The sequence below is a fragment of the Triturus cristatus genome, chromosome 4_2 (assembly GCF_964204655.1).
Source record: "Triturus cristatus chromosome 4_2, aTriCri1.1, whole genome shotgun sequence".
In the NCBI taxonomy this organism is placed as follows: Eukaryota; Metazoa; Chordata; class Amphibia; order Caudata; family Salamandridae; genus Triturus; species Triturus cristatus.
The window spans coordinates 597,831,962-597,858,285 of record NC_140586.1 but is presented as its reverse complement, the minus strand read 5'-3'; the positions used below and the strand labels follow the sequence as shown (position 1 = coordinate 597,858,285).

Genomic DNA, 26,324 nt, shown 5'->3' with positions numbered 1-26,324 from the left:
GTTGGGTGGTGGGCGAAAATGGAAAATGGAAGTTCTTGTGGTTTGTGATGTAAAATATGTTGGCAAGAAGCTATTTTCAATAATTAATGTCTATTGGAGGGGTTAGAGTGATTTATTTTAATGTTAATGGACTGAATAATAAAAAAGAAAATGTGCACTATCGAGCTATGGATTAAAACAGAGCGCCCAGCAGTTGTGATGCTGCAAGAAACTCATATTTCCGTGGATAAAATTAACTCTTTTTCCATGTTCAAAACTTGGTCCTTATATCGTGGGTTCTCATGTGCTCAAAAATCCCAAAGGGGAGTTGCGCTTTTTATTAATCGTAATTTAGATGCAGAAATTATCCAGTTTGAAGATGGGGGGGCAGGGCGGTGGTGCTGGGCTACTTGTGTAATAAAAGGCAGGAATAGGCCGATTACTTTCGTTAGTTATTATGCCCCAGTGGAAGATCGTGCCCCCCCAATATGAAGAGTTATTTCAATCACTACTATTGGTCAGGGGAGATATAGTTATAGGTGGGGATTTTAATATTCTTATGGATACAAAACTAGATTCCACTGGTCTCTTAAAGAAACAATCTAAACCAAAGTCATTAAGGTCAATTATGAAGAACTCCGCCTTACTTGATTTTTGCGACCCATGGCGATTAAAATTCCCACAAAAACAAGAATTTACTTATTGGTCTGGAAGACATAGATCTTCCTCTCGTATTGATTTTTTTTTTGGCCTCTAGTTTATTAAAATTTTCTTATCAGAAATTCTTGCATAATGGCTTTTCAGACCACGCAATGCTGGTAATAGAGTTTAAAGTAGGGGAAGAGATTCGGCCCCCTAAGAGATGGATATTTAATAAAATGTATCTACAAGATAGTAATTGGGTTTCTTTTTTAAAATCAGAAATTGTTGAATTTATTGCCCGTAATTCATATTCGGCTCCACCACATATTATTTGGGACTCATTAAAAGCCTTTATTCGTGGTATCATCATCGGTAAAGACGCAGAAGAATGGCGCACTATTAAACAAGCTCGGACCTTACTCTATCAAAGAATTTGCTTGCTTACTCGGCTCCGACAATCCAACTTTTCTAGTACTGCGCAAAAAAAATTAAACGAGGCCAAACGTTAACTTAGTATGCTTTTTGCTATACAGAGTGAACAGCAATTTCTTTCACAATCTCAGAGGAGTTATGAGGAGAGTAATTTCTCTGGCAAACTCCTTGCGTGGCAGGCTAAGGAGCAAGCTGCCGCAAATTTAATTCGCACTTTGAAGTCTCCTACCACCCTGTTAGACACATCACACTCCGATGTCATTGGCACTATAATGCTCTCTCACTATAAACAGATATATAGTCATCATCAGGAGATAGATATTTCTAGGCTCTCTAATCTTTTAGCAAGATATGATATGCCTTCTCTATCTAGGGCAGACAGTGGAGCAATGATGCGCTTATTTTCAAAGTCAGACTTGGAATTAGTGGTGAAGAACCTCCCACTTGGTAAGGCTTGTGGTGCGGATGGCCTCCCCGCTGAATTTTTTAAGGTTTTCTTTTGCGCCTTTTCCGATTTATTATTACAATTAGTTAATTATATGTTAGTGGGAGGGCAAGTTCCAGATTCTTTTGGGGAGTTCACAGTTGTTAGTTTTCTTAAAAAAGGCAAAGATCCTAAAGACCCCAACTCATATAGGCCTATCACATTACTTAATACTGATTATAAGATCCTTACTAAATTATTATCAATACGTTTCAATCACATTGCAAAGGATCTTATTCATCCAGATCAGAATGGCTTTGTGGCAGGCCGACAATTAGCTACTAATACACATTTTCTTACTGAGGCTTTAGATTATTTTCAGACAAATAAAATTTCTGCTTTAATTTTATTATTAGACGCAGAAAAAGCCTTTGATTTGGTGGTATGGACAACTTTATTTGGTATTTTAAAGCACTTTGGAATTCCTCTACAGATTATTAGTTTGATTCTTAAATTGTACACGGGTGCCAAAGCCAATATAATTATTAATTCAGTTATGGTTGGTAAAGTATCGGTTCAACGGGGCACCAGGCAAGGTTGCCCCTTGTCCCCTATCCTTTTTGCTTTTTTTATTGAACCATTAGCTACAGCCATTCGTGAATCTGTGAATATTTCTTCTCCTATCTCTTCCATGGCAAAAATCAAACTATATGCCGATGATATTTTGCTACTGATTAAGTCGGACATTCAATCTCAACCTGCTGCTCTTCAGCTTTTCGAAGAATTCGAACATCTGGGTGGTTATCGAATTAATTAAAAAAATCCGGAAATACTAGTTTGTGGTGGGGGAGAGGTTGAGCTACACACTGATTTATTCGGCTGTATTAATTCAAGACCGAAGGGGTACTTAGGAGTTATGTATTCTACTTCGGTCTCCGATTTAGTTATGCTGAGTTATGATCCTCTTCTACGTAAGGTTCAATCCTAGTTTACCAGATGGGACTCGCTGCCATTTTCCATTCTGGGGCGGGTGGCACTTATAAAAATGTCTATTCTTCCGTTATTTAATTTTTTATTTTCTGCCATTCCCTGTTTTTTGCCCAGTGGTTTTTTCTCAAAAGTGGAATCATTATTCTCAGGCTTTATATGGGCAAAAAAAAAGTTCCAGGATAGCAATGCGGACTCTTTATGACGATACTGAATTGGGAGGTCTAGCCGTACCCAATGTTAAAGATTATTATAGCGCATACTTCGCCCAATATCTAGAGCGGTTCAAATCTGGAATGCAGACCCCCAACGGTGTTTATTAATTTCCTTTTTGACAGAATTTGTCATGAGGTTCAGATGCCATCTCCGCTACATATTCCTAAATTACCGAAACTCACTCGATACAAGACGATGCTTTGGTTCTTTAAGCGTTGTGATGTCTTTCTTAAAAGATATTCTCTCCCGCAATTTAATATTAAAACCCCCTTGGGAAATGCTCTCATTTTTTTGGGAATGAACATTGGAGTCGATATTGTACTACAATGGGCACGTCTGGGATTTCACTCTTTGTCAGATTTTTTAAGGGGGGGGATATGGTTGCTACCTGGAGAGATGCAGCTTATTATTCCAGGTAATTTTATGTTATTTCGCTCGTATGTTTCGATTTTTCAAAGGTTGGTACAAGTGGAGCCAATAAGCATTGGTTCCTCTAATCAGTTATGGGATGATTTGTTTATGACTTCTACGATGAGGAAGCCAGGGGCATGGAAACGTTGTTTAGCTCAATATACCGAGGATGACCTTAGCCAAAAAGCAATTAAAAAATGGCAAGAACAGGAGAATCACGTACTTACTATCAACACTTGGAAAATTATAAATAAGCTGAATTTTAGTGTTCTTTGAGGATCTAATTGGAGAAGAATGTTATTCTTCAGTAAATGGCTTCTTTATCGTACTCCTGCTGCCATTGCTAAAATGTTTGTGAATACTACTGCCACCTGTTTTAGATGCCAGCAATATACTCCTGCTAACTGGTCCCACATTATAGCTTACTGTGTTAAAATTGTGCCTTTTTGGAATGAGATATTCGAATATTTGCAAAAGTATTGTGGGATCCTGATTTCTTATAATGTTAAATTAGTATTGTACGGATACGATTCTGATCTTGGCTTGACAGAACAGATGGTTAAACTATTATTTATTGCAATGGCAGTTGCAAGGTCATTGCTGCTTCAGAACTGGAAGACAATTCAAGTTCCTCTTTTTAATGCCTGGCTTCATAAAATTAGGAATGTTAGAAAGAGTGAAATGCGATACGCACAGCGAATAGGTGGGATTACGAAGTTCAACAGAATTTGGAGTTTCTACTTTGAGTAATGGTCGACTTTTGCATTTCGTAAATTATCCTCTCTATGTTATTGTGTATCTTCATTTTATGTTCGCCAACCTATGTTATTGTCAAATTGTCTCTGCCACAAGAATTTCAATAAAAAAATTTTTTAAAAAAGAAACTTGTTTTCTTGGACAACAATTTTGTTAGCCTTTGAACAAGCAAAATGACAAGAAGTTGTGCATGTCGACGGAGGCAAACTGAGTACATAAGGTTAGGATATATCTTCCAAGCTACTCGTGGAGAAGGCATTTGAGAATCCCTAAGGCTCTGATTTATAAAGAGAAGTTGATAATATTTTGGCATGGTAAGCTTCTATAGCAGTCCCTAGAATATACCATGACACCTCTCTCTTATTTGAGTAGGTTTAGGCCAGGGGGCTTGGTCTGGCACCAACAAAGATGGTGGCTGGTTAGAGCCACTCTGCACCCAACACCGAGGAGGACCGCCTTTCAACTCGGTGGCAGCGTCCTGGCACAGAAACTAAAGCATGCGTCTCTACCGCGAGAACACGCTGCTCTTCAGGATACCTTTCTTTGCTTCACGGTAAGCAGTGTTCTCATCCTCAAAGTGGCAGCGCGTCTCCTGACAGGATTTGCGTCTGCCATTTTGCAGCATTGCCTCAACATGTCACTCAGCCTTAATCCTGCATCTGTAAAAACAGCATTTTCCTGGAAACTCCACTATACTCGTTTTTAAGAGTGTGTGCCAGCCAGGAATTATCTGACTTTCTTTCATGGATATGCAGTCTGCATCATATTAATATTTATCTCAGTTAATGATAGTGTGCTTTTTTTCTTCAGTGTTTTATGTAGTAACAGCATATAGTTATTGCTATTGGTCTCACCATTTTTTCAGCTGGTCATAGAGTTTAAATTCTGCTTCCCAATATCGCAATATTGAAGTTGTTTTGCGCAATTTTCTAATTTTTCTTCAAGGACTACTCTTTTATTGTCTTGTTATTCATGTCTATGGGGAGAAATAAGTCTGTTAGAGGTTCTGCTTCCAAATCAGTTCTACACCCTAAATCCCCTGTTCTGGCAATTTCAAACCTTTTTTTCTGTACTACAAGGCAATATGGGTAACCCAAATCATGTTGTGTTCCCTCCCCTTTTGGCGGTGTCGACACCCGCACCTGCATTTACCTCTACATCTACTTCAAATCCCTCTCTACCAACTACAAAAAAATGCATCCAAGTTAACGCCTCCTTCATCGTTATCATCTACTAAGCGGATTTAAAAAGATCCTCCTTTGCCAGCTAACACTCCATCACCAATATCTTTAGAATTACTCTTAGGAGAGATACAGGCTCTTAAGCCCTATATAGAGGAAACTAATATGCGCTTACAAAACCTAGATAATAAGTGGTCTACTCCTGATAACAACATTAATTTAATGGAGCGACAAGTGGACTCTCTACAAATATCCTCTCAACAAATTCATCCTATGAAGATGGAAATCTCTCAGCTTCAAAAACAAGTAGAGAACCTTGAAAATCGTAGCAGACGCAACAACCTGGGGAGAGGATATAGCCATACTGCTAGAGCGGTCAACCTCGAAGCTGGGGAACTGGGTTCGAGTCTCGGCAACAACGCGCAACATCCTGTGATTCTGGGCAAATCACTTAATCTCCCCGTGCCTAACAAAAATGAATGTGTTCTTCTGTAACAAAACTGGTGCTCATGTAAAGTGCTCTGATACCGGATGTCTCGGGTCTAGTTCTCGCTATATAAAAGTCACATTTTTTTTTTTATTATCCTACATATTTATGGTTTAGCTGAGGAGTTGGAGCGATCCAATCCTATTTCCTTTTTTCAGACTTTGGTTCCACAGATTCTTGATCTACCTGCATCCTCGTAACTGAATATACAAAGAGCACATAGACTTGGTCAAGTTCCACATGCTTCATCTTCTTCGCGCAAACCAAGAGGTGTAATATTATACTTTCTGGAATATACAGACTTGTTGAAAGTTTGCAGGCAGTTAAATTCAAGCGCCGTTTCTCTTGGCAAGCTTCTCAATTATTTTTCTCACAAGACTATGCTAAAACCACAGCAGTTATAAGGAAAACTTTCTAAGCTATGAGTCCAGCATTGCAAGACTTAAATGCTAGATTTGGATTAATCCATCCTTGCATCTTCAAAGTGACTTATAAAAACAATACCACTACTTATGAAGATCCAGTTTTACTCCAGCGATTCCTAGACAACTGTAAAGAAGAAACCATGGAGATTGAAAGATAGTTTTCTACTTGATAATTTATTTATGCTAAAAGTTGGTTTTATGCTATTTATATCTGTTTTGAGACATGTTTTGAATAATTGTAACTTCTTCCCTTTTGCTTCTTCTTATTAGGTGTGGTTTCTCTGTTCCACCCAGCGTTGTATAGTCCTGGATTGCTCCCACTCCTTGTTGCTTGTTCTGGAGCTTTGACCGGCTGTTCCGTCTTCTCTTTGTGACCTCAACACCCTCCACCCATGTTTGTGTCTTTGATATGGTACATTGTTTATTCTGTCTACTTTTTTTATCCACTTCTTTATATACTCTTCTTTCTTTCTTTCCCTTTCTGTCTTCCTCTTTTCTTATTCTATCACAAATTCTTTCATTTCTGATTTCACTTCAGTTCTATTTGAGAGCTTTGTTTTCTGCTACTTTATCTATTTCAAGTTTTATAATGGTCATGCTGTAGTTTTCTTTATTTCTCTTTCATCTTTTGCTAAATGACGGTACGTGTTATTTCTTGGAATGTTAAAGGTTTGGGTAGACCCATTAAGAGGCAAAGCGTTCTTACCCGTTTATCTAATCTTAAATCAGACATTGTGTTTTTATAAGAATCCCATATAGTTGCTTCAGTAGTTATAAAGCTTAAACGCCAATGGGTAGGGAATTTTGTTTCTTCCCCTGGTACGGGCAAAAAAAAAAATGGGGTGATGGTTCTTTGTCATAAAAAACGTAATGTTTCCTTTCTTTCTCAGAATTCAGATGAAGAAGGTTGTTGGTTGATTGTTCATCTTAAAGTTAATAATATACCTATTTCTTTGTTTAATGTTTATGCATCTACAAAAACTGACAATAATTTCTGGCCTGCCATATCTACTCAAATAATGTCCATTTCCACACAATATGTTATTTTTGGTGGAGATTGTAATTTAGTTGTTGATCCTTATATAGACCGCACCTCCAAAGCACCTTTTGTCCCTTCTCTAATGCACCAACACTTTACCACGATAATTAATCATAGATCTCTAGTTGATTCCTGGAGATTATGTAATCCACAACTACCTGCATATACTTTTCTCTCACCTACTCATTTTTCGCAATCCCATATAGATTTATTTGTCTCTAAACCACCAACACAACACAAACTACAAGCAGATATTTCCTCCATATTCATTTCTGACCATGCTCCAGTAATTTTAGATTTAGAATTCCTCCCTATTAATTTTACCAACACAAAAGATGGCGTTTTAACACTTCTTTATTAATTGATCAGACCTTTACTTCTACTTTCGAATCCTTTATTACTGAATTTTTTAATGGTAATACTTCCTGAAAAATATCTTCCCCTGTTGTATGGGATGCATTAAAAGCCTCAGCCAGAGACTTTATTAAATCTTATGTTGCTAAAAAGAAAAGATGTAATTCCCAAACGGCACTTGAAATTCCTAAATGCATCAAATTATTAGAAACGCTCTATTCCACCACTAATTCTAAAACTAATGTTAATAATCTTAAATTAGAAAAATCTAAATATAATAAATTATCTACAGAAAAAGCTAACTCCCATCTTCTTAGAGGTAGTACCCGTTATTTATGAATAAAGCTTGCAAACTTCTAGCCACATATCTTAAAACCCAGAAAGAACATACAAACATGGATTATATCCTACATTCTGACTCAGCTTCAATAATCAAAGATTTAGATATTTTAGAGGAATTCAAAAAATATTATACTACCCTTTATACCCCTGAAGTCATCCCATACTCTACTGATATAGAACATTACCTTTCATCGCTACAAAAACCAAATGATCTTGACTTTTCATCAATGGAGAGGGATATTTCCGTAAAAGATATCTCCCATGCATTAAAGCTCATCAAGACTGGGAAAGCTCCTGGACTGGATAAATTACCTGTTGAATTTTACTTCTATTTTTCTAAATCTGTTCTTCCACATCTCAATTCTTTATTTACACATTTTATTACATCCAATGCTTCAAGTGGTACTTTTCAAGAGGCTCTTATGTGTATAATCCCTAAAGATGGAAGAGACTCACATCTTTGTAAGAATTATAGGCCAATTTCTTTAGTTAATTCCGACTATAAAATATTTCCTAAAATCCTTGCGCTTCGCCTAGACTCACTCTTACCTTCTATTATTTGCAGAGAACAATCAGGTTATATTAAGGGCAGAAATATCTCTGATAAAACTAGAATTTTCTTACACATATTGAATAAATCAAACAAATACTCCAATTCATTAGCAGCCGTTTCTCTTGCTGCAGAGAAAGCTTTTGATCGTGTGAATTAGTCCTTTATTTTTCATACGCTTTCTTGGTTTCGTTTTGGTCCTAAATTTATTTCTTAGATATCTTTATTATATACTGCAACAAAATCTTTTATCTTTGCTAATGGTTCTATTTCCACTTCCTTCCCCTTGAGAAGGGGTGTTCGTCAAGGATGTCCTCTTTCTCCGCTTTTTACTCTTGCATTAGAACCTTTTCTTGTCAAACTTAAACATTAAAAAATGTATGGCTTTCAACATGGTAATACTCATATTAAACTGAGTGTCTATGCAGATGATATCCTATTATACCTAAAACCAGAAACGTCTCTTCCAGCTTTCATTGCGGAAGTTGATACCTTTTCTTTACACTGTGGATATAAATTGAACCATGATAAATGAGAAATCCTTTCTTTAAATGTTTTATGTTTTAAACAAGATTTTTTTTCTACAAATTTTACATGGAATTCCCAAAAATTAAATATTTGGGCCTTTGGTTTGCTCCATCTATAAAACATACTTTATCTTTAAACATGAACCAAGTACTATCCACCTTATCTAAATCTATTTCTAAATGGCACACTCTTTATCTATCTTGGTGGGGTAGACTTGACACTATTAAAATGTTGCTTGCCCATTATCTTATATACTATTTCTGCTATTCCTTTCCTTAGCCCTTCATATTTTTTCAAAAAAAATCTGTTCTATCTTATCTTCTTTTTTATGGAATCACAAAAAAAACACATTTCTCTAGTTATGCTCAAATGCAATAAATTATACGGCGATGTAAACTTTCCCGATTATCAATCCTATCATAATGCCTTCCTTCTCAAACAACTCTCTAAAAGTCTATATTAATCAGCTTTGAATCCATCTCCATTGCGGAAGGATATCGAACTCTCTTTTCTTTCTCCTTTTTCATTACAAGAATCTTTTTCGTTTACTCATAAGACACACTAATTATCCTCACCTATAAAAAAAACTATTCAGAAACTCTGTCAATTCAGACTTATTCTCACCTCTCAGACAATGACTGGTTTCTGAACTCTTCAATTTGGCATAATCATCTTATAAAAAATAACAATAAACCAATTTTTTGGAAGACCTGGTGGGATAAAGGTTTAAGTTGGGTTCATCAACTTTATCCAAATGATAATTTTCTCACATTTTCAGATGCATAATTACTGTACAATTTACCAAAATCATATTCTAATAAATGTAATATTGTGATCCAAATCATATCCACCTCCTTGTCTTCACTATCCTCGATTTCTCCCCCTTTACTACCTCAAGGCAACATTCTTCCTATTTTAAGTGCTCAATCAAGTGTCTTATCTATTTATAAATTCCTCACTAAACTTCCAGATCATAGAAACAAGACCAACATTGAATTACAATGGGAACAGGATTTTCACACCTTGTGGTCCATTATGTTTTGGGATAAATTGTGGTTAAAAATTCGTAAGACCTCAAGATCGGCCAGTACAACTCAAACACTTTTCTACTGTCACCCCAAATTGTTGGTCATGTAATGCTGTGTATGCTGATTTATTTCATATGTTTTTTCTTGTCCTTCTACTCATCAATTCTGGTTGAAGGTATGGTCTCAAATTAATATAATTTTTCACACTCATTTTCCATTCTCTCTCAAATATTTTTCAAGGCACAATTTCTAAACATTGGCAATCTCTTATATATAACACTACTATTGTAGACTTACTGATTGCAGTAGCATTTCAGCAAATAACTAAAAACTGGAAACAATCTTCACAACTTTCTTTTCAGGCTTGGTGGTACAGTGTTTGCTACAATCATCGACTGGATTGTGCATACGTTTCCCCTTAATCTCTTCTTCTCAAAAGAGAACATATAAACTATTTTCTTAGACACTTCAGTCCGAAATTTCACTCACCATCACCCATTGTTGGAAGAAGTCCCCAAACCACCATGAATTGTTTTGTTTTTCCCATTTTTTGTTTCTAGTCTTCTTTTCTAATCCTATATTACAGCCATTATTTTTCAGATTTTTGACATCCTTTAGTATGCTTTATGCTCTCCTGCTCTTATTGTTGTTATAGTCATATTGTCAAATCATTATTTCCTTTTCTGACTTGTTTCTATTTAAGATTTGTTATATCCTCTCCCATACATTGCAGCTATTTGCTTTTTTCTTGACTTTTATTGCATTACTAATTATTTTATTATTAATAGTGCATTTAACATTCTGTTGCATTTTTTTTCTTCAATAACATTTTCCTTTTCAAACTTAAAAAGTAGGTTTAGGCCAAGGATATTCACATATTTTGTGATATGGGTTGAAACAAACACATGTCCAAGTTATTAAAAGAACAACATGCTTTACATCCTGAATAATATTTTTATTGGTTCAGCTGGGAGGAGGAATTAATTTTTCGTAGCAATTTTTGGGGTATTTAGAATTAATTGCTGGTCTTTTATACCAGTTCATTAGTAAAGATGTTAATGAACGATGGTGAAAGTACTTACCTTTAAGGTACTACCTTTGCAATTAGGAAAGGACTATTAGGTTTGCCCAAAACTAAAGTAAACGTCTACACAGGTTCAACAGTGGAGTCTAAGTATTGATTTTGCTAATAATGACATCATTACTGCAGTGAAGAGAGTTTTCCTCAGCATATCCATTTCAACTCGATCAAATTACGTTTGTTAATCAATTAACTCTACACAAAGTGCAACACCTTTTAAGATGTAACAACTTGATTAATATAAGCAAAAACTTAAAACCTTGCCGACACCCTGTTGGAGCTTTGAAGTTCGAATAACAGTATTTTATTTGATCTACTTTTGGCTGGGACCCCAAAAAGTTTTTCATACTTTATAGTCCAGGAGCATCCAATTGGTCTCCATGATGGCAGACTCAGAGGCAAATATTTAGGATATCCACATTGGATACATTTACATGTGACAGTTCCAAATGTAGGAAGTCAACCCCATGTCCAATGGTTATCCTGAAAACCTGGTTTGATCTGATCTGTTGTCATTGTGTACTGGACACTTCTGTCTCGACCACAGCCTCGAAGGTGGAGCTGAAACGTTTCTGGTACAAAAGCTGCCCCAAAAATAGCATTGGCCCACCTTGAAAGCCGTTTCTAAGCATGAAATACTCTGGTATGAAATATGCATCCTAATACTCCACTGTGCATTCTGGATGAAGGATAGAATCTACAAAGCTTTATCAATTAAATTATTTTATAAATGCACTGAATCAATCTTAGCTAAAGTAGCCATGTTTTATCTTTCAAACTGCGTAAGAGTAGGATTTGTCCTTAGCAGTACAGGAAAAATGAGTAACTGTTTAGACTTTTTTGAACTCAAAACACTTGCTCATTTCAATAGAGTCCACATCTGAAGCAACATCATTCTGAGCACATGGACAGAGAATAAGATTCTGAAGACAAGGGAGGACTCTAGCTGAGAACTATTATCTTATTGGAAAAGGGCTACCGTCACCATTAAAGGCATATACACTGCTTTTAGTGGCTGCTGCCTCACCTTGTATGAGGCAGAGATAAAAGGATCATCGTGTGAAGGAACAACAAAGCAAGTTTCTTGTCATCATCATCATCGTATTACAACTATGAAAGAAGTACAATAAGGAAATGCTACTTTGGAGTTTTCTCTTGACACAATCAGTTTTGTCATCATGTGACCTTAGAAAGCAGCGAGAGGGCAGTAATGTGATGTCTTCATCTAAGATTTTGAGTCTTTAAAAAAAACATTCTCCTAAACTAAACTATTCTAATATAAGGCAGACATTAACACTTCATGAAACACTGTAAAAAGGAAATAGTAGGAAGCTAGCAATAAGTCTAACCTCTGGCAAGTCTAACCCCAGACAATCATTCTCTTGCCCACTATGCCACCTCAGTTTGTACCCAGCCACATGCAAAACAGTCTTGACCCTGCTCCAATAGCAATCGTATACTGAATGACTATCACTGGTTAGGCTTATTGCAAGCATTCCTCGCATCAGTTTTTGTGTGTTTGATGTAACACCCTCAGTGAGAAGGGTATGCCCAGACATTGGTTGTGTGCTCACTGTGCCACTGGAACAAAGTAATTCCTGACTGAAGAGATCTAATCAGGGCTGCTAGGGTTCCGGTTCAGAAAGACCTGGCCTGGCCGTTCATCCTGGACTGTTCCAATTGGAGTAGGGTCAAGACTGATTTGCACATGGCTGGTTCCAAACTGAAGTTGCATGGTGGGCAAAAGAACAATGGACTGAAATGCTGCCCCCCCCAAGCATTCCTCCCATCACGCTTTGTATGAGTGTATTAATTCTTCTCCAAAGTGGTGCCTGGGAACATCAAGTATTTCGACTTAGCTGACAGTCCAGTGATGGAGTAGCTCAATTTTACAAAAACCTCTGTGCCTTGCATGTTTGATACTGTTAAAAAGGGAACATGTCTATGTGCAATGGGATAACATACGAAATGTATAGAAACCACTAAGTAAATGCCCACACTTTAGTGGTCAAGACAATTGTTTCAACTTTTAGTCTCTTCCAGCTTCTCCATTATTTTCAGATTACTATGATTTTTTTTCCAAGTAGTAGGAATATTTTGAAAATACTTACTCCTCCACTGGCACCATGCACCAGCACACTTTCTCCGGGTCTAGCACCTGCCCTGAAATGTGAGAAGAAGGTGTGCAAATAAAAGACAAACTTATTTCTTGCATTATGAACTTCAAAGATTAGAATGGTACAGTGGAGTGAATGCAAAAAACTAACATGCATGATACCTCTTTCATACATGAAATGAATCTCTGAAATAACACAAACATGATTATTAATTCAATCTGTAAAAGTAAATTATGGCAAGAAAAACCCTGAGATGCTAATGATGAATACGTAAAAAAGATATACATGTTCAACTAGTGTGTAAAAAAACTTAAAATGGAATGGAAAACTCGTTTCGCCCCTACAAGTGACATTACTTTCCATCCTTCTCAAAAAGTACTTCAATGATATCAGAAGAACAAATTGGTGCAGGTGAATACATACTCTATATTTTTTTTAACTCCCTGATATATCATGGTTGCAGGTAACCTTCAACAAGCCCCTTCTCCTGTCTTTGATCAGGGAATATTATCTTCAAACACTGATTGAGTACATAAAGCTGATAGTATCCTTTTCGCTCCTCTGCCCGGTAAAAAATATATATATATATAGATGGGTGCAGTTGTGGGTAGCCATGTTTTATCTCCTACAGAAATTATGAGGGCTTTTAAAAAAAAATTATTTTTTTTCTTTTTAAAATAGCACTGTTAAACTCCTGAGGGTGACAGGCTTTGCAGTCAAGATTGGAAGCGAGGATAGAAGATGTTTGTGCAATATCTGAGCTGTGGCTAGTCATGGTTTCTTCTCTACAAAGGAAGTGCAGGCTGGAAGTATACATATTGATGGTCATTTGCAAGAAAGCTGATCGAGCATATATAATAATTCAACAGTCTGCAGTCATTCGCAGGTGAATAATCAAACACGCAGAGTAAGAAATAGGTGGCCTCAGCCTATGTGGTCAACAGCAATTAAAGAGTAGGAAGATAGTATCCTTAAATATACCAGTAACTGATGTCAACTCCCGCCTCTTTGAGGAGCTTTCGAAACTCAGGAATATTTAATATACAAGAAACAAAGATTTTGATTTTTCGACAACCCAGTACTGATGAACTGACTGAGATAAGTCAGGATAGTGGATGGTTGGGTTATATTTAGATGATTATTTAATTTAAAATTTAAGATTACAAAAACAGGAGAAAGGGCTAAGGGGCAAGATTGCTGCAGCTTGTGGAAACTCCTCATTGAACACCAGCATACTTCCAAACTATAGTTTTAAAATACTTCGTATCTGATTTGTATCTCAGGCGGAAGCTAAAGGGACCATTTGAGCATCTAAGAGGTTAAATCTTAGCTGGCGAGACCCACAGACTGATATATTGCAGCTGAGTAGAGGATTTCCATCTTCCTGATTATTTGCAGGGGCTGGGCGGAGGATGTAGGGGCACCTGCTGACTTGAGAAGCAGCTTCCCGCTCTCTGGCCTAAGGAGCAAAGACATCCTGATGAGAGAGGCTGGCATCACATCCACTTTTTACATGCCCAGTTGGAACCTGAAGCACAACCTAGCAGTGGCAGGCTGGGCCTGTATCGAACAAGTAAACGCGCGAGGTGGTTTTGAGGGTGGTTGTGCTTGCCCAAGCTTTTCATGTGGACAGGTACCCAGTGGGAGAATACTAAGTAATCACAAATCCTGCAGTTATGGGAGGCTAAGCCTATGCAGCAACTAGGACAAAGGCTGGATAAATATTCAGCAAAATCCGAGGGGCAGCAGTGAAACAAGCAACATAATAACGTAGGGGCCAGTGGCGTAACGATAAGTGAGGGGGTCCCCCTGCAAGGTATGTGGAGGGGCCCCCTCTGGACTCTATCAAGAGAACTCCGGCCGAAATGCAGTGCGGAGAGGGCCCTCTGGAGCTTGGGGACCCCCCCTTCACTGCGGGGGCCTGTGTTACGCCCCTGGCAGGGGCACCACAAAACGACACTTGCATATAAAAGCACATACATTCTATCACTTCTTTCTAGACCGAAGAGAGTCTGCAAAATAGATTATATAACATTGAGGGGTTTGGGGAGCAGGGTGATAAATTCAGACTGGACCACAGTGCCTAATGTATGGACAAAGTCAAGTCGACAGGCCAACAGCACAACAGTGGCAAGCTGAAAAGGACAGTTGACTGAATACAGTCTGTCAGAAGGTAACAACCAATGGCATTTAGATTGGCGAGTCCCGATCACTTGAGTCAAAGGCAAAGTTCGACTTTAAACTAATGGTCAACTCAAATTTTACTGACTCCAATAACTAAACACATTTCCGAACTGAGTTTGAGAGCTTAAAATAATATAGTTAATAAACCTGATGGTGAGAGTTATCCATGGGAGCAAAAATGAGGTAGCCTTGTCAGAGATCAACATCATTTGGGAAAACAAGTTTAAATAGATGGGACATAAAAGAGAAGCCAGATTACCCCAGCAACATAAACTGGAAAAATATGCATTCCTTTGGCATAGGCCAAAGGAGGGATCTGGTGACCCTCTTCCAGAATACAGACTTGGCCTCAATTTCTTGAACCTTCTCTGGAAGAGAAAAAGGTGTCAGAAATAATGATAGAGTAGAAAACAAGAGTCAAGATTTAAATTTCCCTGGAGACACAGGGACAAAGGTGGACCAATGAGGATGGATAGAACATGCCCCTCTAAGGATACGAAGGAGGGACAAGGCACAAACAAAAACATGCTTTACCGAGCATGAAGTCCCAAACCTTCATGCAGAATCAAAAATTACACTGGACATGGATTTAGCAATGGACATGGCCCGGTGCTCCAAGCTGGTGGACAATAGTCTGTGCTGAGGACAATATTGATGGCTTTCATTTTACTGAGGAACTTGTGTCGACTAGACAGCAGGAATTCTTGTGGACTCAGACTCAGCTAAAGATTTCAGGTTTTATTTTTCTGGGTTAAATTGCATTATTCATGAACAAAAAAAGACAACAGTGGTATGAGTGTTGCACATCCCCAACTTTAAAGCCTAGTAATCGCAATATTTTGGTGCTCACACCCTATTGTAAAATCTGTTGCCAAGACGTTGACCCTAGCCCAAACTATATAAAAAAAAGGAATAGTGGGGCACTGAAAGTACAAATGATGAAATCAATTTATCAAAATGACACCCTATTAGATGTAAACACCGCCAGTACACCAAACAGTTTCAATCCTTATACATAGCTTCAACAAAGAGTCCAGATTTGTTCAGCGTAGTAGATTTTTTTTCTTCTTTCTAATAGTCACACAGTCAATACAGTTGTTTCAGTAATGATAAGTGGGACATAGTACAATTAGAAAAGATCATGTCGTAGTCAGGAGAAAATCTGCAGAGGAGACTGCAAGTTAAGTGAAAGGAATATATAGCTCTGAAAAATGGCTTGTCTTGGGCCATGCGCCAGAGATCACAGAGATGGATATAGATGAATATATTATATAGGCAACAAGGCACGAGAATACGGCTGCATAGCTAAGTAAAGGAGATACTGTTACTAGACATATACTTGAACTACAAGCAGAAGATGGTATGTCAGTAATGGAAGAAGGAGTGGTGGGGACAATCACAGGTTAATTTTAAGCCTTACAAGATCCAATACAAACATATAGTTGGGGCTAACAAGGTTAGACATAAACATATAATAATAATAATAACAATCACAGTACAAACAAAAAGCACACATGATGGCAGAGGAAAAGAATACACGTATTTGTCTGTTTAAAAAAACACCATCAAAGTTCTCCTTTGGCAAACCAAGAGGAAGCATATGCTGCAATATTGATCCTGTTATAAAACGGACAAAGACTTGTATTCTTTACCTCTGCTATGGTGTATGTTTTTTGTTTACATTGAGATTTATATTAGTATATGTTTGTTACATATAACCTTGTGAGCACCAACTTTGTATGTTTGTATTGGATTTTGTATTATTCATGTTCTACAAACAATATTTTCAATAACAAAAAGTATTTTACGCCAATTTATTGTGGGTGCCTTTTTCTTTTCACAATTTACACAATTTCTGTTTTCTGTTCTTTTTATTGTTGCTTAACACAATCCTATGACTAGTTATATGGTGGTTATATATACATTTTTCTTTAACAAAAGTTCTTTCCCTGAACCCCTGTAGCTACCATATTGTTTATCCACCATGAGGCATCAACAAGGTGCACAATGCCAGGAGTCCACGCAGACCCAAGATCAGCAAAACTGGGATTAGAGCTCAATTCAGAAAGCTCATAATCATATCCCAAGTATCCACCATCCTCTAAGAAGGAAGGGATTTGGGTTGTGTCCAGTAAGGCCCATATGAAGGTAGGCCTCTGTGATGGGTGTGGGAATTTTGGTTGTTAATGGTTAGGCGCAAGTCATATAAGAAAGTCCTTGCCAACTAAAAGTGATCCCTCACCATCACTGGGGATTCCGCTTTCACCAGCCAGTCATACAAGTATGGAAACACCTGCACTCCTGATCGTTCCAGTGTAGGTGCTACAACCACTGGCACTTCTATGAAGGCTTGAGGAGAGGTCATCAGACTAAACAGTAGCAATGTGAACTGATAGTGCTGTGATCCAGTTGTGAATCGCGGGTCATGTCTCTGGGTAGAAAGATTTGGAAAATGTACACAAGTGTCCTGAAGAACATTGGATGCCATGCAGTCTCTTGCATTCATGGCCAGTAGTCTGGGCTCAGGGATAACATATTGAATTTGTCCTGCCAAACAAAGGCAAATAGGTGAAGAACAGAAAGAAAGCTTGTTGCTGAGAGCACATTCTGGTGGAAGATGGGTGGTCCAGTGCAAATTAGCTGGAAGACCCATGACAAATCATGATGACAAAAAGACCCCGTCACAACTAGCAAATGATGGTTTAAAGAGTGGAAGTAAGAGTGGGTTTGACACAGCAGATTTGGAACAAGATGATGTAGACTGCATCTGCTGCTGTTGCTTTTGTTTTCCAGATCCACCACGGCCACAAAAGGAGGGGTACAGCTATTGGTGTTTCTGGAAAAGCTGAGACGGCTATACTGCCTTGAAGTAAACACAAAACACTTCATTGTTGGTAGAATTGGTGCAGTAGGCTAAGCCCAGCGTGTTAGCTGTGGTTAGCTGTTTTTGAGCATTTCAGGTAAGATTCACATCTCTCCACACAGCTGCTTAACATCAAAGGGATTGTCCATGAGCGTGGTTTGAATATAACCAGAGAAGCCAGTAGAACCCATCGAAGGGTGTCGGTGTAATGAAACAGCCTCGCCCATGGACAGAGCAATGGTGTTCGCAGAATCCATGCTTCACTTCAAGATCTGCTTGAATACATCCAAACAGTCATCGACCTATTCAAAAACATTCAAGTGGTCCGGCAAGCTGACTACTGCAACTGTCAGAGGGATAGACGATTCGGAGCAGGGCCTGGTCGTTTTGCCTTCTCCTTGAGTGGCCCATACAGGACAGCTGATGACAGCCAACTGCAGAGCTTAATAAGTAGTGTGCTCATGATATGGGTATCATCACTACCTGCTGGAAAACACCATAAGCTTACACAAGGCCATGTCTGCACTACGGCGAGAAAATGTAATGTGAAAGGAAGCACCATCAAACCAGTTCCTGGTCTTCAGACAGTGGATCCACATTCCCTGGCTGGAAAATTGTATAAATGTAGGACCCAAACTTTCCCACTTGGTTTCAGTTCCAAGTTTCTTTGCTGACTAAGAACAGGGGTACTGTGCAGTGTACTCAGAGTGCTTCTGTGAACTAGGGCTGGTATTGCTGATAGCCAGTCTCCCATACGTGAGGGGACATCAACTCAAGTCTGTGCATCATACTGGAGAGTTGTGGGTCTAACTGAGGCCTGGGAGCCAGCCTACCTCCCTGCTGGGAGCGTAAAAGTAGGGAATTGTCCCAAAGGAGCTCTCTTCCCAGGAGAAGCCAAGCCACTGAGTTCGGTGAGAGGAAAGCCCAGGACAGGCAGACCACTGTGGGAGTGTAGACAGAGTTGACTAGAGTGTGTGTGAAGGTCTCCTTGCTTTCCTAAGTACCCAAGATAAACCAAAGTGAACATGAGAATCGTCAATGTGCTTGTTCCAGCGACTGCCACAGAGGAATATCATAGAACCTGTGCAAACTCTACCTTGGCTGCACCCTTTGCCTGCCCTGGGAGGACCACTTTATGACATATGTATGTCCTGAGCTGAAATGGGCATACTATATGTACATACAGAGTGGGAGAGGCTGGCAAAGTTCTGCTATGTGATTCCATGGAAAGAGAGATGACTGGATGCCAGCCTGGCTAAGTATGTTTGCAGATCAGGTCTGGATCCTAATGCTTCAGGTCACAGAAAAATGGAACTGGATAAGAACTCAGGAAGGAATGAAGGGTCTACTGAAAACTAGTACCAGTGTTTCACTCTTCACAGTTACAAATGTATTGACTATTAGGAGTGTGCCTCCCTACAGTCATATACCTGTGAAATCACAGAGGATGGGAAGGCCACGAGAGAGTCACAGAATACATACTACAGAGAATCAGGAAACATACCTGTTATACCAACCGTTGGTGTGGTCTTTCTCCAAACATTTTGCCCTCTCCCCTCCTGTTTGCTGATTTATTTTTATTTTTTTTACATGGAACTCTATGCACATCTCCACTGCTAACGATTGCTAAAGTGCTTGTGCTTACTCCTTAAAGCATGGTAAAATTGACTTATTCCCGATTGACAATTAATGTACTTATACATCCCAAGTAAAGTGGTACTACATGCACACAAGACCTGTGAACTAAATGCTACCAGTGGGCCTGCAGCACTTATTGTGCCATCCACTTAAATAGTTTTTTTAACAGGTCTCAGTTCTGCCCTTGCAGCCTGTGTGCAGTTTCAAACTGACAATTCGATCTGGCAAAATAAACATTTCACCAGGCCTAAGAATAGCTGTTACACGAAACAACCATTTTCTCCAGTCTGGTAATCCACGAAAGAAGGGAGTAGATGACATGGTTTCACAGAGACCCAAAAGAACGTGTCCTGGCCTATCTCACCTCAATACGACACAGCAAAAAAATCAGCGAGAACCTTATAAAAACTAGGGGCAGTTTTCTAAATAGTATCGACTATACTACTTAATATGCGAGTCTATCAACGGCCCTATCAAATGCCAAAAACAAGAACAGTAGTGTAAATACAAGTAGAATATATGATCCTTGTATGAGTTCTGAGTTTATCTGATTAGGAATAATCTCAATTTGCGGTTCACCATGACATATAGTAGAACAGATGTGGATTTTATAGACATACACATAGAGGTTGAGAAAGATGATTCAACAACTTGTCTTTTCAGTAAAAAGATAGCAGGGAACACAGTGTTACATGCCCTTAGCAGTCATCCAAATCTTATCAAATGTGATATTCCCTATGGGGAGCTTGTAAGGCTAAGAAGGAATTGTAGAATTTATGAGAAACTCAAGGAGGCCCAGATAGACGTAATTGCAAGGTTTAAATCAATGGGTTACCCCAATAAGGTTCTAACAAAGGCAATTGAAAGACTAAATGTGGCCGATAGAAAGAGGTTATTATAGGGGACAACGATGGACAGTGAAAATGGAACCCCCGGCAGAGTTAGAATCATCACAACCCACAATATGGAGTCTAGAAAGGTAGCTAACGTCTGGGAGATTCTAAGAAGTGAAAAAAACATAAAAGCATATATAAGGTAATCTCCCACATCACATATCATACGTGCAAGACATCAGGGATATGGTAGTCCAGAGACTTTCCAATTGGACGTACAGGGATCTTGTTTGGGTGGGGAGCCTATGGGGTTCTATCCCTGCGATAATTTTAAAGCTTGCAAATACAGCCCAAGCAAGAAGACCTGTGATATTCCGTGCCAAAAAAATCCTATGAGATCAGAAAATAAATTTTTTGCAGGACAGATTATGTTGTATACTGTATTGAATTCCTCAGGAATAAAATGAATATTGACAGTATAACCATCCAAATTGAGAAACGAATCATCAAAAATATAAGGGCCATTAATAATAGGGATGCTAAATTACCCGGTGGCATATCATTTTCAGATGGTACATGTTTACTCAATAACGTTCAAGCATCATGAACATTTAGAAGCCCAACAGATTGAACTAAATCTGTATTAATGTTCAACAGTCAGCTGTATTTCTACCTCAACGATCAAGAATTAGGCACATCCCTTTCGATCTGTTGAAATGGTTCTGGCAAATCCTATTACGGTAAGCAGACAGCACAGAGCTATCTTTGTGTAACCCTAGGGAAAGCCAGATCGCTATCCAACACAGAAATACATTAATATTAGTCAGATCTGAAGCTCACTGTCGTAGTAGCAGTGTACACTGATTGTTAATGATTTCTGGTGAAAGCTGAATAATCTCAACTCTCAGGATGTGCCATCAATACCGTTGCATCCAAGTATCTGTTCAGTGAAATTAAGCTTGTGAGTGACTCTTTTTGTACAAAGGCCTGCAAACTTTCTCTTTGTGGTTTAACAGTAAACATTGATACTACGTAGGAGAAATAAATAAGCCACTTTAAGACTATTGCACCAGTAAGGTTCCTTTACAGGATATACAGGTTATTATAATCTTTAAAATGTTAATTAATGTAACTTCTTACAGATCAGTACAGATTAAACAACATCTGGCAGCAGAGCATGGGCGTTGATTGCGATCTAATCAAATGATCCCCTTTAATTGCTAGTAATCGGTGGATTTTATAGGCATTCAGGAACATTTTACCGTGGCATGTACTTATGTAGGGTGACTATTAAGTATATTATTATCCCAATATCCTTGTTTCTTTGAGAGTCTAGGCATGCTAAACTGCCAGAACTATCTTCCAGCCCAATTCCATTGCTATCACAATGATCCTGGACATTACAAGTACATAAAGAAATGTTCCTGCTGTTACAAAGCCTGCTGAATCCATGGTCCTTTCTGGTAATTGGGGTGATCTAACTCGACAGCTTTTTCTGGTGCCCCAACGAACCAGGCCACTGCTAGCTTACAGGCTCTTATGACTTGAAGAGACTTACAGAGCTTTTCGGTCTCATACTCATTAGTACCAGGGTCATCTTAGAGAATGAGACCTCATGGCATAACAACCATCTCAAAGTCAATGGTTAAAACTGAAGTCCTGGAGACGCGCGAGCGCGCAAATCAAGATGGCCGCCACTCGGTGAGCTCCTCCGCGTTTTCGCCCGTTTTTTAAAATAAAACGCTGAAAGTCTGTCAAAATTTTGTTCTAAAGGAGGTCGCTGCGCTAATTACAGGCTTACCAGCATTGTGAAGTGGTTTCAGCTCGTTTTCATCGTGGGAAGTCGTGTTTTTGGCTCCCTGGTTCCTGCTCCGAGCTCTGCATTGAAGGACTGCCTGGTTAGTCTGTCAGGGGGGCGGAGCATACTTCAGGACAGGGCCTGGCTTGGGCCTAGCCACACCCCTAGTCCAGTTTAGCTGCTGCACCAGTATTTTGAAGGATTGCTTTGCTCCTTTTCGTTTTTTTTACTCATAATCTACTCATTTTTAATCAAATTATATTATCTTTTCTCAAAAATGGATAACAAAAATAAAAGAAAACAGCAGAGTTCACCGCCCCCAATAAAATCAAAGGTGGTGGAGTCATCTGAACCCTCGCTTTCTTTAATTTTGGAGGAAATTCAGGCTCTTCGTGCTAGTACAGAAACTATTGCGACTGAAATAAAAAATGTACGAAAGGAAATGGCGAGTTTGTCGATGAAAATCTCAGACAACTCAATTAAAATACAAGAAAATAAAGTTAAAGTCGATGCTTTTACTCCACTTGTGGCGAAAATATCACCTCTGTGCTCACAACTTCTGGACATGGAAAATCGCAATAGACAATACAATCTTCGCATATTTAATTTACCAGAAGAGGTTGAGGGATCTAACTGCCGACTATACTTAGAGAACTTACTTCCTGGTCTTTTAAATGTCAAATTTCCAGAAAAATTTGAAATAGATAAGGCTCATAGAATTCCTTCACGTCGCAATCCTCAACATAGCAAGCCTAGACAAATGATATTTAAAGTTCTCCGTCACCATCATTTGGTTCTGATCAGAAAAGCAGCTAGAGAAATTCCTTCATTGTTGGTCAATGGTCCCAAAATCTTTATTCATCAAGATTTTGCCAAGGAAACTGTTGCAATACGTAAGGGTTTTACTGATCTTCGCCCAAGATTGAGAAGCCTTGGATACCAATATGGCCTTTTTGACCCTTCAACTATGCGCATTTGGAAAGATAATTTTTCAAAATCCTTTCAACGTCCTGAAGATCTTCGACAATTTCTGGATCAACAAGTACAGCAATCTATGGACACTCAGGGTCCTATCACTTGATTTTTTCATGTATGTTCTTCTTTGACAGATTTATATAACTCATAATATTCTGGGCTCCAGCGGTTTCTGGCCATGCTTGTAGAGCGTGTGTGCGTCCCAATCTTCATATTTATGTGTTTTGTTTGTCTTTTTTGCTATGTTTTATTTCTTCCATTCCCTTTTGTGTGTTTTGGAGCTACTTTCTTCTTAACATTTGTGTCTTTTTATGACCTTCTTCTTTCTAACCCTTTTCTCTTTTTATTTTGTCATGGCTAATATTAAAGTAGTGTCACTGAATGTTAAAGGTTTATGCCATCCTGTGAAACGTACAAAAATTTTGGATTATTTAGGTAGTTGCAAAGCTGATTTTTGTTTTTTGCAAGAAACTCATATAGATGATAAAATTTTAAACTATATGAAGAAAAAATGGGTTGATAATATTGTTTCTTCGCCTGCTATTGGCAAGAAAAATGGTGTAGCTATATTTTGTGCGAAAAAAGCTCATTGCCAAGTTTTGAGCAAAATTACAGATACGGATGGGAGATATTTAATTGTTAAGGTTAAAGTTCATGATTCTATCTTATTTTTATTAAATGTTTATGGCCCTACTGCAGATGACCCTGTTTTTTGGGCTACTCTTTCAACGGAGGTGGTTAAAATTGGTAATGTACCTTTAATTGTTGCAGGTGACTTTAATGTCATATCTGATCCATTATTAGATAGAATATCTCGTACTAAATTCCACCCCCCTAAGGTTTATTTTGCTTTTAAATTATTTCTTCAAACCACTAAGTTAGTTGATATTTGGCGGTTACACTTTCCTACAGAAAAATGTTTTACTTTTTTTTCTAACCCACATAATTCTCATTCTAGGATCGATTATATATTAGTTTCGAAACAGCTGATCAACTGTGTTAGTAACCCTAAGATTGGCAACATTGATGTCTCTGACCACGCTATGGTTTCTTGTATTCTAAATTTAAATCCAACCTTTACTAACCAGCCTAGATGGAGAATGAATTCTGGTATAGCTCTCAATGAACTTAATAAACCAAAGCTCCTCTCTGCCATTCATGATTTTTTTCAATTTAACCCTGAAGGTACTACTTCTTTGGTTAATAGATGGGATGCTTTTAAAGCTTATATTAGAGGGGTAACTATTTCTATTATGGCTCACGAAAATAAAACCTTTAATGCAAATATTAAAAAACTAGAAAAGCAAATAGCGGAATATGAACGACTTTTTATTTCGTCTAATGACCCTCAATATAGAAGTAAGTTGCAAAAGCTTCGATATGAATTCAATACAATTCTTAGTAATAGAGCTGGTGTTCAGATTTCTAAGGCCAAAGCTAAATTTAGTTTTAATGCAAACAGATCTGAAAGATTGTTAGCGAATTACTTACGTATCAAAAAGGATAAAACTCAAATTACTTCTATTCATGGATCCAATGGTAAAATTGCTTTATCTCATAAAGATATTGTGAACGAATTTTTGGATTTTTACTCTAAGTTATATGATAAACCTGAATTTCATAATGAATCTTTAGTTGATTCTTTTTTATCCTCATGTGGTTTACCTAAAATTTCTCCATTAGATAAAATGGGGCTTGACTCTCCAATTACTAAGGAGGAAATTTTGACCGCTATAAAATCTCTTAAAAAGAATAAATCTCCGGGTCCTGATGATATCCCAGCGGAGTTTTATAAAGAGTTTCAATCCCTTCTTTTACCCTTATTATTTCAACTATTCACAATGTTTGGCTCTACGGGAATTACTTCAGGATCCTTTACTGAAGCTTTAATTATCGTTCTTCCCAAACCTGATAAAGACCCCACCCTTGTATCTAATTATCGCCCTATCTCTTTAATTAATCAAGACTGTAAATTATATGCCAAAATATTAGCCACACGATTATCCCCTGTACTAGACTCTATTATACATTTGGATCAATCTGGTTTTATGAAGAATAGACACTCTGCAAATAATACAAGAACGTTATTACATGTCATTGAACAAGGTCTTACGTTAACTACTCCTTCAGGAATTATGGCTTTGGATGCTGAAAAAGCCTTTGATAAATTGCATTGGCAATTTTTATTCCATGCTTTATCATCTTTTAACTTTGGAGATAATTTTATTCGTATGATTTCAGCTCTATATTGTGCTCCTACTGCTCGTCTATTTATTAATGGCCAAATTTCAAATCAATTTTCCCTTTTTAGAGGTGCTAGACAAGGATGTCCCCTTTCCCCGCTACTGTTTTTAATTGGCATTGAACCTTTTCTTACATCTATAAGAAAATGTGATAACATTAAAGGAATTATTATTAATGAGATTATTATTAAAACTTTAGCGTATGCTGATGATGTACTTTTATGTATTAGTGACCCCTTATCCTCATTTCCTTCTTTATTAGAGATTATAACAAAATATTCTATGGTGTCTGGCTATAAATTAAACACTAATAAAACTGAATTTTTCCCTTTAAACATTTATTGTACTCCTGACATGATACCTATGAATGAAATTGTTTGGCAAAAGACTAAATTAAAATATCTTGGTATTTTATTTTCCTCATCTATAAAATCTACAATGACTTTAAACTGTAAGTTTGTCTTAGATTATATTAAAGATAAAACGTCTAAATGGGCTTTGCTACATCTTTCATGGTGGGGTAGACTAGAATCTATTAAAATGAATATTGCTCCAAAAATATTTTATACTCTTTCCATGATTCCCTCTCAGTTCCCATTAAAATTTTATAAAGATATTGATACACTTCTCTCCAAATTTCTTTGGAATAACAAATCACCTCGCATTAGTTATAAAAAATTAAAAATGTCTAAATGTAATGCTGGATTTGGTATCCCAGATTTTTTTCTGTATCATAAAGCTTTTATTTTAAAACAAAGTGCCATATGGTTTAGTCATTTCCCTTTACATAATCCACCCTCTTGGCTCCTAA

At 37.8% G+C, this 26,324-nt stretch overlaps 1 protein-coding gene across 2 annotated transcripts in view; it reads right to left on the bottom strand.

Annotated features, from left to right (window-relative positions):
* The window catches only part of CRYZ (crystallin zeta), a 205,939-nt gene that overhangs the window by 94,102 nt on the left and 85,513 nt on the right, over nucleotides 1–26,324 (bottom strand). For both annotated transcript variants that reach the window (XM_085602272.1, XM_085602271.1), the window contains one exon: nucleotides 12,974–13,025. In XM_085602272.1, coding sequence (XP_085458398.1) covers nucleotides 12,974–13,025 — 52 coding nt within the window. The remainder of the gene's footprint in view (nucleotides 1–12,973; nucleotides 13,026–26,324) is intronic.